The sequence below is a fragment of the Mytilus galloprovincialis genome, chromosome 9, assembly GCF_965363235.1.
Source record: "Mytilus galloprovincialis chromosome 9, xbMytGall1.hap1.1, whole genome shotgun sequence".
Lineage (NCBI taxonomy): Eukaryota > Metazoa > Mollusca > Bivalvia > Mytilida > Mytilidae > Mytilus > Mytilus galloprovincialis.
In genome coordinates, this window is record NC_134846.1 from 62,850,537 (window position 1) to 62,863,238 (window position 12,702).

At 32.8% G+C, this 12,702-nt stretch overlaps 1 protein-coding gene across 2 annotated transcripts in view; it reads left to right on the plus strand.

The window, feature by feature from the left end:
* LOC143045567 (transmembrane protein 94-like) overlaps positions 1–12,702 on the plus strand; it is a 64,053-nt gene that overhangs the window by 28,245 nt on the left and 23,106 nt on the right. For both annotated transcript variants that reach the window (XM_076218168.1, XM_076218169.1), the window contains 8 exons: positions 4,720–4,785; positions 6,345–6,466; positions 8,280–8,373; positions 8,672–8,780; positions 10,157–10,259; positions 10,693–10,854; positions 11,688–11,874; positions 12,317–12,400. In XM_076218168.1, coding sequence (XP_076074283.1) covers positions 4,720–4,785; positions 6,345–6,466; positions 8,280–8,373; positions 8,672–8,780; positions 10,157–10,259; positions 10,693–10,854; positions 11,688–11,874; positions 12,317–12,400 — 927 coding nt within the window. The remainder of the gene's footprint in view (positions 1–4,719; positions 4,786–6,344; positions 6,467–8,279; positions 8,374–8,671; positions 8,781–10,156; positions 10,260–10,692; positions 10,855–11,687; positions 11,875–12,316; positions 12,401–12,702) is intronic.

A 12,702-nucleotide genomic window follows, 5' to 3' on the forward strand; every position in this document is an offset into this window, starting at 1 on the left:
ATACTTTACACTTGAACACTTACAGCTTTCAAGTCTATGCCAATTATCTTAAAATTAGGGATATTTATGTAATGATTTGTTTGTTAAAACACTTTAAAATGCACATTTAATAGCAGTAATTTCCAGATAAAATGTAAATTCAATAAATGTCTCGCTGACAATAACATGTACTGATGATGCACATTAGAAAGATGTCGGTCACAAACAAGGATGTCTGTACTAAGAATACAGTAATTTTCTATGTCAAAGTACAAGGATGTTACATTTTTTGTAGCTTTCCATAAACTGAGAATGCCCCTTAAAAAAATTAACACACCAGTCTATATTATGCAAACAATTCTTTAATTTCAAAAAGCATCGGAAAGATGTAAAACTGCAACAAAATTCACTGTTCTTTTGCATTTATTATTGACTCATTATTATGCATATTATTCCCTAAAAATATTTGGGTTTGTTAACTTTAAATTATGCTGGCCTTGAACCAAAGCCACTAAAACTTCTAAATTAACATTGAATGACCATTTCTGGATGAGAAGATAAATTCTGTAATGCTGCTCTGGATGCTTTCTTACATGAGATTAATTGTCTAATTATTTTTGGGTTTCCAACCATATGTCCCCATACAAGCCATTAGTCGTTATAAAAAAGGGGGATACTTTTCATTTTGCATTTAAGGTCCATCTTGCTGAAAGATTTGAGTTCTGATAGCTCATTTTAAAAAAAGGGGAGAACATCAAAAATTAAAATAAAAAATATACGGAACTCCAATGAAAATTTAAATAAAAAAATTGTCTTACAATATCTAACGGCAAAATCAAAAGCTCAGACGAATTGAACCAATGGAAAACAACTGTCATATTCCTGACTTGGTTCCATGTCTTGTAAGGGTTTTATCCATTACATTTTGTGAGTGTTATTTCATGTTCCACGATATGATTCTTTTCCCCAAATATATTCTAATATTCAACAGCATTGTTGTATCAAATGACTATTTCATTCTGCAAATTGCTAATGTAATAAGTGGATACAGAATATGTTGTATAATCTTTGTCCTACATACATTGAACTTTAAACAGAATGGTTTTATGAGGAAAACAATACTTGAAAAGTCATTTTTGTATTAGAACATCATCAGTCATAAATATCTTTCAAGATGAGCAGATAAAAATTTATTCTCCTCTGTTGATGAAAGAATTTATTCTCCCCTGTTGATGAAAGAATATGGACCATACCTCTTGACAATGGACCATACCAATCTTGATAATGGAACATACCAAATTTGTGGTTATATAAATTGACAAAATGGACTGTCCCACCATATCTGCACTGTGATCTAATGGAAAAATTAAGTGCAAAGCAAACTTAAACTAGAGTACACTGTACTGGTGTCCCCAACATGGAACAATCCATTTTCTAAAAAATCTGCACTTGTGATAAAATGAACTATTCCTTTGTACTTTACCCAAGTAATTTGTACTGTAGCAAAATAAAAGTGCATATCTTTATACTTTTATATGATATTAAAGGTACTGCCATACTATTATAAGTTCAACACACCATTTGCTAAATAGTCTGAATGTGAATTTAATTATTTGAATGTTAATATCCTTCTAATGGTTTCTATTGATTGTTGATTCTCTATAGAGATATTATAGATAGAATCGATATTTGTGTCAACTGTTAAATAGTGAACTTTGTAAAAAGGTGATTGCATTTAAATAGTTGAAGCTGGTGCATATAGTCATTAACCTGTCTACTGAAAGTATTTATTTACTAGTGCTTAATAACTTATAGCTATAATCTTGATAATGAATGCACACACTTGTTTCCCCTAAAAATTATAAATAATATTTTTGCTATGCAAGTTGTTACATATTATTTAGAAAAAGGATTAATTAATCAGTTTAATTGATTTCTATTTTAAGAAGTTATATTCAAATTTAATTCATCAACTTCTAGCCTAAGTTTAACATCCTTTAACATTAATATCTGTGGAATTTATGTAACAAAAATCATTCATGCAATAAATTTGAAACAAATTGGAAATTTCTCTTATATGTTATGTGAAAATCTATAATTAATTCAAGAGTAAAGAACCTTTTTTTCATAAAACTATGCCAAATTCTCTCAGTATATTGAACTCTTGCTGTTTATTTTTTCATTAATTTAATAGGTTAGTGAACTGGCCTTGATTGACTGTAGTAAACAATCTAATGAACTTTTCTTCAACTTTGTCTTATTAGGACCTTTAGATGAATTTCATTTAATGGGGGTGTTCTTGGGATAGTCCACTTTAATTCAAGTAAATTCTTGTAAAGCAGCAATGCAAATTTAATATAACACTCTGTACTTAAAGCAATCTGATTAAGGTACACAGGGGCGGATCCAGGATTGCCGGTTAGGGGGGCGCAAAGATTTATTTTTGCCGAGCAGAGCGAGGCGAAAATAATTTTTGAGGTAAAATTATTGAAATTTTCTTCTATAGGGGTTATATATAGATATCTCGAACTATTGTGTGGTAAAATTAGCGAGAAATTAAAGTTTCAAGCTGCAACCGCCTTAATTCACACCTGACAAGAATCTACAATCACCGCAATTAACAAGAAATATGTGAGCTTCTATTCATTGAGACTACCCCTATATATTTCCCAGAAAACGGGACAGAAGACAATAAGGATAGAGGCAGACCTCAATGAGGAGTACACAAGCTGACCCTCCATATAAAAAAATCTAGCGAATGTTGTGTCAATGGTTGCTTGGAAAACTGGTGTTACATTCATATCAGTCAATCGAATATCTTCAGGGGGGAAATGCAATAATGACATACTAGTAATAGATTTGTATGCTTCCTAGTGGATCCTCCGGACCAAATATCAAGTGACTGACCGACAGATGGACGGAGAGAGGTAAAATAATATGTCCCTATTCTTCGGAGAACCACCGTGCTATGATGGCAAGATCTCCCAAAAAAATATACAACAATCTACTAACTTACGCACTAAGGGATTTATATTGCATATATGAGTGAGTTTATAAAGCTACAGTTATAAAGCTGCAGCCGTAGTCATGCGAACATTTTATTTTGATTCTGTGTTTCTCTGCAAACCAATCTACAATCAAGACACCAGCACCTGTTGCAAAAAATATCTATATAGAATTGCTAAAAACCTATTATATTTGTCATCAAACGCAGCTCCGCGTTTGACACCTTCCTTTGAAATAATGTATAGAACTTTAATAAATCGTAGTCAGTTGATAAGTAATCACGTTTATTCTGTTAAACTGACTGTTTTATATACTTTGAATGTTAAAAAAGATGGAATGGTCTCTTCTGATACTTAAATAAGTTGAAGACAACCCATGCTTTGAAAATGTTAGGGGGGGCGCACGCCCACCAAGCCCCCGCCTAAATCCGCCCCTGGTACACCCACAAAATATTCAGTATAGTTCAGCTACAATAGGTTATGTCAGCTACAATGGGTTTAATTTTCATGTTATTTTCAGTGAAAAGAAAGAAAAATGTTATTACACATGTACCAATATAAATAGAATATTTTGGAAACTTGAAGTTACATGGTTACTAAAGCTAGTACACAGGGGAAAAAAGAGGTGAACTTTTAAATGGTTAACTTTCAGTGAGTGTTATTTTCACTGAACTTTGAAGCATTACATTTCATGTTAAATATTTTATCATATTGAGGATGTCTCAAATTTGTGTTCATTAAAATTTTCATAAAATTAAAGAATCAATATTCATTTGGTTTTGATGAACCAATTAAAATTGATCATCAGTTACAATTTTTACCAGTTGGACGGCTCAAATATTTCAGGTTGAGTTCAAAATTGCTTAAAGCTCAATTTTTTGTGCTGGATTCCAGCTGCGGTAACAAATTTGGATGTTGTTTGTCATATTCAATGTCACACATTGATAATAGACAACTCCTTAAAAACTATATGTTAAATTTCTACAAAACTTGCATAGATTTCTTTACAGGACATAAATTTGTGAACACACTCAATTAGTTTTTTATCTGAGTGATTTTTTGGGTTTTTCCATACAAGAACTTATACTACATGTAGGTACTTTGCATTTCTGCTTGTGTCATATTTCATCTGCAACTATTTGAAAACATCAAGTTAGACTCTAATAGAGTTCAACCAAACTTGTGCTGATTCTTCTACATCATATGAAGTTGTGTAGCATGTACTCCTATTCTTTTGAATTTTGATCTGTAGGGTGTTTGGTATTTCATAATGTAACAAAAAAGAGACATTAACAATACATTGAGCTGACTCCTTAGTCCTTATAGGAGTTATCCACTTCAATGGAAATTTTACCCATTCTATCAACATTACCATGAACTATTGTAGAATTAGTGATGGACAAGGGACTTATTTTTGATGCCCCACCTACGATAGTAGAGGGGCATTATGTTTTCTGGTCTGTGCGTCTGTTCGTTCGTCTGTCCTGCTTCAGGTTCAATTTTTTGGTCGAGGTAGTTTTTGATGAAGTTGAAGTCCAATCAACCTGAAACTTAGTATACATGTTCCTTATGATAGGATCTTTCTAATTTCATTGCCAAATTAGAGTTCTGACCCCAGTTTCACGGTCCACTGAACATAGAAAATGATAGTGCAAGTGGGGCATCCGTGTACTGGGGACACATTCTTGTTAATTTGTACTTAGATAACTTTAATTTCCATTTTCCATTTTTACAGGATGCCTTTGGGTTACAGTTTGATGATTCAACATGGCTGAAACATATAACATCACTCAAGCCACTGGTAAGTTTGTTATAGAAAGACCTTTTTTTTATGATGGCTCTTTTAATATTAAATCATGCCACACTCTTTTGGGGAATGGTTAGCTCATTTGGTTAATCATAAGTGTCGATGTGTGCTCTTTCCACTTCTGTATAAAACTTTTCAAGAATGTGAGTCTTGAATCAACTGGAATTATAAATTCTTGTGGAAATGCAGTTTCCTGCAAATCTTTAACTCCAAAGTTTTACATCATCATTCTATGGTTAACTTAGGTCAATTCATATAAACCACAACTTTTCCAGTATTTGTATGGCCCACTTTGAGGTATATACAGTCTTGCAGATTATTTTGATGGGTTTAAAATTTTGCAAATTTCTTTGAATAAGACATACAAAATATTTTGGTGGTTATTATTTTGGCAGATTCAAAACTTTTATGCATGTATACTTTTTAATTTGCAGTATTTATTTTAGCCATTTTGTTCTATTTTTTGAAAATAAGCGAAAATTTACACTTTGCAAAATTGACCCTCTATATGGTATGCTGTTTATTTGAATTTGTTTTTGGAGTTAGTCATCTGTAATAATTCTTAAGGATCATTTAACCAACATTTTGTACTAATAAAAAATATACATACACAAAATGTTGACTCAATACAATGCACTGATTCTTGTTATATGAACTTTTACAAGAAAATTCTGAAAACAACCTGTTACATATATTGCTTTTTCATTTATTATATAAAGGCATTCCCTCAGACATTAGAAAAAATGCCTTTAAGAAATAGGTGAAGAAATTGAATTGTAGATCATGTCTGTAAAAGGTCTCTTGTTGATTGATTTCCACAAAGAAGTTCTTAGCCAAAATTATTCACATAATTAAGAAACTGAGACAAATTTAATGTGCATAATTGTTCGATTTACAAATTTATTGATGTTTTAAAAATGGATTAGGAGACATTTCTACTGAGTATCAAATCGGTTTCTTGGAAATAATGACAAATGAATTTTCAATGAGTGACCTTATATAACATATAATCCTTCAGTCTAGTATAGTGCGTCTAACTTGCAGTCTGGTATAGTGCATCTGTTTTACTTTGTCTGGTATCTTTTCCTTGAATAATCAGTCGTGGATCCAAGTCAGGTCATAGAGGATGTATGCACCATCACTGTGTATGCCTCATTCTTCATTGCTGTAAAAAATTATTAAATTAAATGTTTTCATGATAAAGTTTTTGTTTGCCTCTCAACGTTTTGCTGTATGAATTCATTAATTTTCATTAATTGCAACCCTTTCAAAAGTCTGCCTCTGATAATGACCTCTTTATCTTTGACTTACAGCACAAACTTTATACATCAGAGGCATATTTAGGGTGGTGAGGCAGGGTACACAGGCCCCCAGTTTGTTGAAAAAAATTGGTTGATTATATACGGAATCACCTGCATGCCTGGAGAGGGCCCACTCATAGGCACTCATTACCCTTTTTTACCCCAGTTTTGAAGATTCATTTTTGTTTCAACTTTGTGATCAATCAAAAACCCTACATACATTTTGTAATTTTGATTTTAAAACATTTACAGGGATTAAACATATTAGCAAACACTTGTAACAAAAGAACTAGAGACTGGTACACTCAGTTTACTGACCATGTGGCATGTGTGGCATTAGAAAGAGAAGATACTGTGGCAGTAATAAATAGAAGGTAAGATTTATAGACCATGTGTTATGAGTGGCTTTAGAAACAGACGAAACTGTCATTAGTAAATAGAAGGTAGGATTTATAGACCATGTGACATTTGTGCCATTGGAAAGAGCAGATACTGTGGCATTAGTAAATAAAAGGTAAGATTTATAGACCATGTGGCATGTGTGCCATTGGAAAGAGCAGATACTGTGGCAGTGTCAATAGAAGGTAAGATTTATAGACCATGTGACATTTGTGCCATTGGAAAGAGCAGATACTGTGGCATTAGTAAATAAAAGGTAAGATTTATAGACCATGTGGCATGTGTGCCATTGGAAAGAGCAGATACTGTGGCAGTGTCAATAGAAGGTAAGATTTATAGACCATGTGACATTTGAGTCATTGGAAAGAGCAGATACTGTGGCATTAGTAAATAAAAGGTAAGATTTATAGACCATGTGGCATGTGTGGCATTGGAAAGAGCAGATACTATGGCAGTGTCAATAGAAGGTAAGATTTATAGACCATGTGACATTTGTGCCATTGGAAAGAGCAGATACTGTGGCATTAGTAAATAGAAGGTAAGATTTATAGACTATGTGGCATTGGAAAGAACAGATACTGTGGCATTAGTAAATAGAAGGTAAGATTTATAGACCATGTGGCATGTGTGGCATTGAAAAAAGCAGATACTTTGGCAGTGTCAATAGAAAGTAAGATTTATAGACCATGTGACATTTGTGCAATTGGAAAGAGCAGATACTGTGGCATTAGTAAATAAAAGGTAAGATTTATAGACCATGTGGCATGTGTGCCATTGGAAAGAGCAGATACTGTGGCAGTGTCAATAGAAGGTAGGATTTATAGACCATGTGACATTTGTGCCAATGGGAAGAGCAGATACTGTGGCATTAGTAAATAAAAGGTAAGATTTATAGACCATGTGACATGTGTGGCATTGGAAAGAGCAGATACTGTGGCAGTGTCAATAGAAGGTAAGATTTATCGACCATGTGGCATGTGTGGCATTGGAAAGAGCAGATACTGTGGCAGTGTCAATAGAAGGTAAGATTTATAGACCATGTGGCATGTGTGGCATTGGAAAGAGCAGATACTGTGGCAGTGTCAATAGAAGGTAAGATTTATAGACCATGTGGCATGTGTGGCATTGGAAAGAGCAGATACTGTGGCAGTAATAAATAGAAGGTAAGATTTATAGACCATGTGGCATGTGTGGCATTGGAAAGAGCAGATACTGTGGCATTAGTAAATAAAAGGTAAGATTTATAGACCATGTGGCATGTGTGGCATTGGAAAGAGCAGATACTGTGGCAGTGTCAATAGAAGGTAAGATTTATAGACCATGTGACATTTGTGCCATTGGAAAGAGCAGATACTGTGGCATTAGTAAATAGAAGGTAAGATTTATAGACTATGTGGCATGTGTGGCATTGGAAAGAGCAGATACTGTGGCATTAGTAAATAGAAGGTAAGATTTATAGACCATGTGGCATGTGTGCGCCATTGGAAAAAGCAGATACTTTGGCAGTGTCAATAGAAAGTAAGATTTATAGACCATGTGACATTTGTGCAATTGGAAAGAGCAGATACTGTGGCATTAGAAAATAAAAGGTAAGATTTATAGACCATAAGAGTTAGTGAGAAGAATGCTGGAATCTTGTAGAATATATTTGGATCAGCAAGAAACTTTTGTTGACGGATATTTGGCAAACAAAAATCAACATAAAAACACACATTATCCTGCTTAAAACACTAAATACTTTGTGTTGATTTGATATTTATTAATTAATTTCTAATTGTTTCATTATAGGTGCTTGTGTGAATTAGCCAGACAAATAGGATTTACCAAAAAAGCATTAAACATATTTGAACTGGATAGAACATTAGGAATGTACAGACAAGTTGTAAGTTCAATATTTTGTATAATATTATCATGTAAAGCATTCAAGTTCTTATCATGTTTGTATATCCAAAACTATAAAGCTTAAATACAATTTAAAAAAGGGATACATTAGAACAGTGAACGATGTTTGCTTTGATGCCATTTTTTCATAATTGTTAAAAATGTAAATGACATTTTCATAGTATCTAAAAGACAATTTTAATTGTTATAATCTTGTTATACTAAGAATTTAAAGAAATCTGTTCCACAATTCAGATGTTCAATACACCAGCATTAAATATGTATGTTGATGATTTCAGTCAGCTGAAGAATCTGCCAAAGAGAGGGTCAACAGGTCAAAATCCTTTGTTCAGCATAAAATACCTATGCCAAATATGGTATCTGTTGTATTGAAAGATAGCAATTCAGGTAATTAACATTAAATTCAGAGTTACATTTGATTTCTGTCTCACTTGCAACAAATTTTGAAGATGCCTATCAAGCGACCTATGCATTAGCTTTTGCAAAAAGCTTTATAACGATGTCCATGGAAACTTACACTTTTGCATTGTAATTCCCTAAAAATTAAATTCTTATATACTATTAAACGAGAAGACCTCATTTTGGGTGTCGCTTCTCTTCTTTCCACAATAAATTAATCAACACGCCTCTGTGTCCTATAGGTACAGTGCATAGTCGCATTTGTCATCCATTTATATGATTATTCAGATTGAGTTATTTTGGGAGAAAAACGATAAAAAAGGCATCCGGATATGGTCCCGTCATTGGACGAAATTTTAAGTCAGATTAGACTTCCGGTTTGCGTTTTTCTGTATACTTTGAACATACATATCCTACGAATAAAGTGTATTTTCAGAATTTTATCTGCTATCATTTTCAAGTTAACTATCCACGGCGGTCATAGAGTTTATTAAATAGAGAGGGTCTGTATACTATATCAATGACCACCATGGATCGATTAGTAAACTTAGAATTGAAAGTAAATACACTTTATTTATATAGTAATGAATGTTCATAATATACAGATAAGCGTAAGCGCTAAAATTATTCATGTGAACTTTTGATACCTTTTCTGAAATTCTCCAGTCATTAAATCTTTTACATAGTTCATTGATTACAAAAAAAAGAAGATGTGGTATGATTGCTATGTTGCGACAACTCTCCAAAAGAGACCAAAATGACACAGAAATTAACAACTATAGGTCACTGTACGGCCTTCAACAAAGAGCAAAGCCCATACCGCATACCCAGCTTCAAAATGCCCCGAAATGACAATGTAAAACAATGCAAACGAGAAAACTAGCAGCCTTATTTATGTACAAAAAATGAACCGCGGAAAAACAAATATGTAACACATAAACAAACGACAACCACTGAATTACAGGTTCCTTACTTAAATGTTCATAACATTACTAAATGTATGTTCATATTGAAATTGATAGAATTCAAAACCAAAAATAAGGAACTTTGGAAATAAAGGTGGAGGGATGAAAAACAATTATTTTCCTGTCCCCAATAACCTATGACTTATGATACTTTTGCTGAAATTCTCCAGTCATTCAGTATTTTACAAAATTCTTCCAACAACACTTTACATACTTTAAACTACGCTCTGAATGCCCGCGATTTCGCGGGTGTGTTCTAGTGCATTTTAAGGTAAAAGATCTAAGCTGACTATGCCTTGAAATGATCATCAGAATTTAATTTGAGTTACCTCCCTTAATTGCACATTGTTTTACTTTTATCTATACTGAGGTAGATGTAGCTATATAATTCTATTTTAGGAATGAGCCAGGTTCTTTCCCAGGGTACAGCTGATATTTTACTGGATTGTTGCAGTGATTACTGGAATGGGGAGGATGTCAGTACATTTACAGAAAGTGATAGGTATTTGTATTTCCTTTGACTTCCTCTTTTATTAACAAAGAATAACAATTTGGTAAAGCAAGAGACTGACCTGATAGTGAATAAGGAGATAACTGTATTGTATTTAAGCTCCGACCGCATCAATTGCTGAATCGATGATCACATATTAAGTTTACTTTCGACGCGTTAGTGGAACCAGTTAACAGGTATTTGGGACTATGAAGTCCATCATTATTTAAATGTTTTGAATTCTGTATTGTGAGTTATAGAAAATACTTTCAATATTCATACAGTAATCAAAGATAACAAGAATGTTAAAAGAATTGATAGTGGTAGGGTCACTCACAATTGCATTTTACTGCAAATTCCCCTAAAAAACAACAGTATTGCAGCTGTTATAAAGTATCAATAACATTGTAAAGTATTTTATAGCTAATTTATGTCTTGTTTTCAGAAAGAAGATTTTAGATTTTTATCACAGAACAAGCATGGCATCTTACTGCACAGCTTTCAGTTATAGACCACTGACACAACAAATATCAGCCAGTCTAGATGGTGCATTCATTCAGCTTCCACAGAACTGGGCTTGTATGAGTCGAGATATCTCAACATCTGTGTAAGTTTAACTACCATAGGCATAGATAGAGAGGAAAGAGTTTAAAATGTAAAAGCAAATAACCATGATCCTACAATATATGACTCCAAATCCTTTTTCATTATGCTGGGCCTTTTGATATGAATCATATTAATTACTGTGTAGACAACCATAATACTTATGTTGGTAATAATAATGAATCATTTAACTTGTTTGTCATCGGCTATTGATAACAGTGATTTTACCCTCAGAGGCCTTCCAGTTGGGATTTAAATTGAATAAAGGAGTAAAGTACATGCAGGTGCACAAGAAGAAAATAATTCTTTACCCTTTTAATTTTGTTTATATTTCTGTTTTTGTTTTGTTTACCAGATCAACACCTTCATTGTAATAATTCTTTTAAAAAAGGGGATTTTGGAAATGTATGAAAAATGTAACATTATGCCTTTTTGCAGTTGATTCAATCCCTAGTACTGGTAACTGAAAGGACAATTTGATTTAAGTTCAACAAATAGAATCTAAGATGTACTGTAATCATTTTTGTATAGTTAGCACTGGTACATTGTCCTCAGCACCCTTTTTGTCACCAAATTTTGCATCTTATTATACATTAGAAAAGGTTGCTTGACAACTTTTAGGGTATAAGGCTATTATAAAACCATGATACATTCATTAAAAGATGCAAAACATACAAATCATGATTTTATCCAAATGACTTGGAAAAATTGCAATGGCTGCACACTCAAATATTTTAGGCAAACTCATAATACATATATTGGACAAGATAAAATATATGGACTGAAACTTATTCAGTTTATGACAGAAATTGAATGTTTGTAAATGTTTGTTTTCAGAGACTCAGATATCCATATGATGCCTTTTGACTCCACTTCATTATATGAAGATAACAGGGCCTACAGCATGGATTCTCTGTTTGAAACCACCAGTACAGCATCAGTTGATGATGTGAGCGGATGTTGTAATGTACAGTGCAATCAGATATTTATAGGAATGGTTACCATGCAGTATCAGGCCAGACAGGTATATCTGATGAGAGATTGTGTTCAGTATTGTACAATATGTTTTGGAATAGTTATACATCAGAATTATTGTGCATAAAGATTTTTTCCCATTTGAAAAAAAATGATCTGTAAAGACTCAAACCGCCAAATTTAAACCTCCATCAGTGGAATAACAGAAGGTGCGTATCATCATGTACAATGGAAATTAGGTCTTAACAAAAAAAATGCCATTTTAGAATACACTGCATTCTGGGTTATATATTATAAAACTGATTCCAAAAATGTTTATAATTTAAATGTCCTAAACAAAAGAAAATCAAGCAACAATGTGAGTTATTTTTCATTCTAGGATACAAACAATGAAAAAAACATATGATCTCATATAGTCCTTTTGATACTGAAACTGTGAATTTCTGGTCATGAATAATAAAGACAACCTTGTGTATTTTTTTTTGTTGCAGGAATTTGTGCAATTAATTGATAAATTAGAAGTAGCCTGTATTAGATTTGTTCATTTCTCAAATGAGAATGAAGTTAGAAGCAGGGTAAGTGCAGTGAACTTGATAACTACTGTGGATTCATTATTATTCTTTGGATACTAATTTTTGTGGATTTTTGGTTACAATGGAACCGTGAATTTGAATATACAACGAATTACAAATTTTCAAAGGGAATGTATAGAAACATTTCTGAAACCATGAAACTAGATATCCATGAATATGCAAGTTTTCCTTAATCCACGAAATTGCTACAGTACCCACGAAAATAAATGGATCCACAGTACATCATTTTCATCTAATCTGTCCTTATGAAGAAGGTTCCAGTTGTTAAAGATCCACAATATATT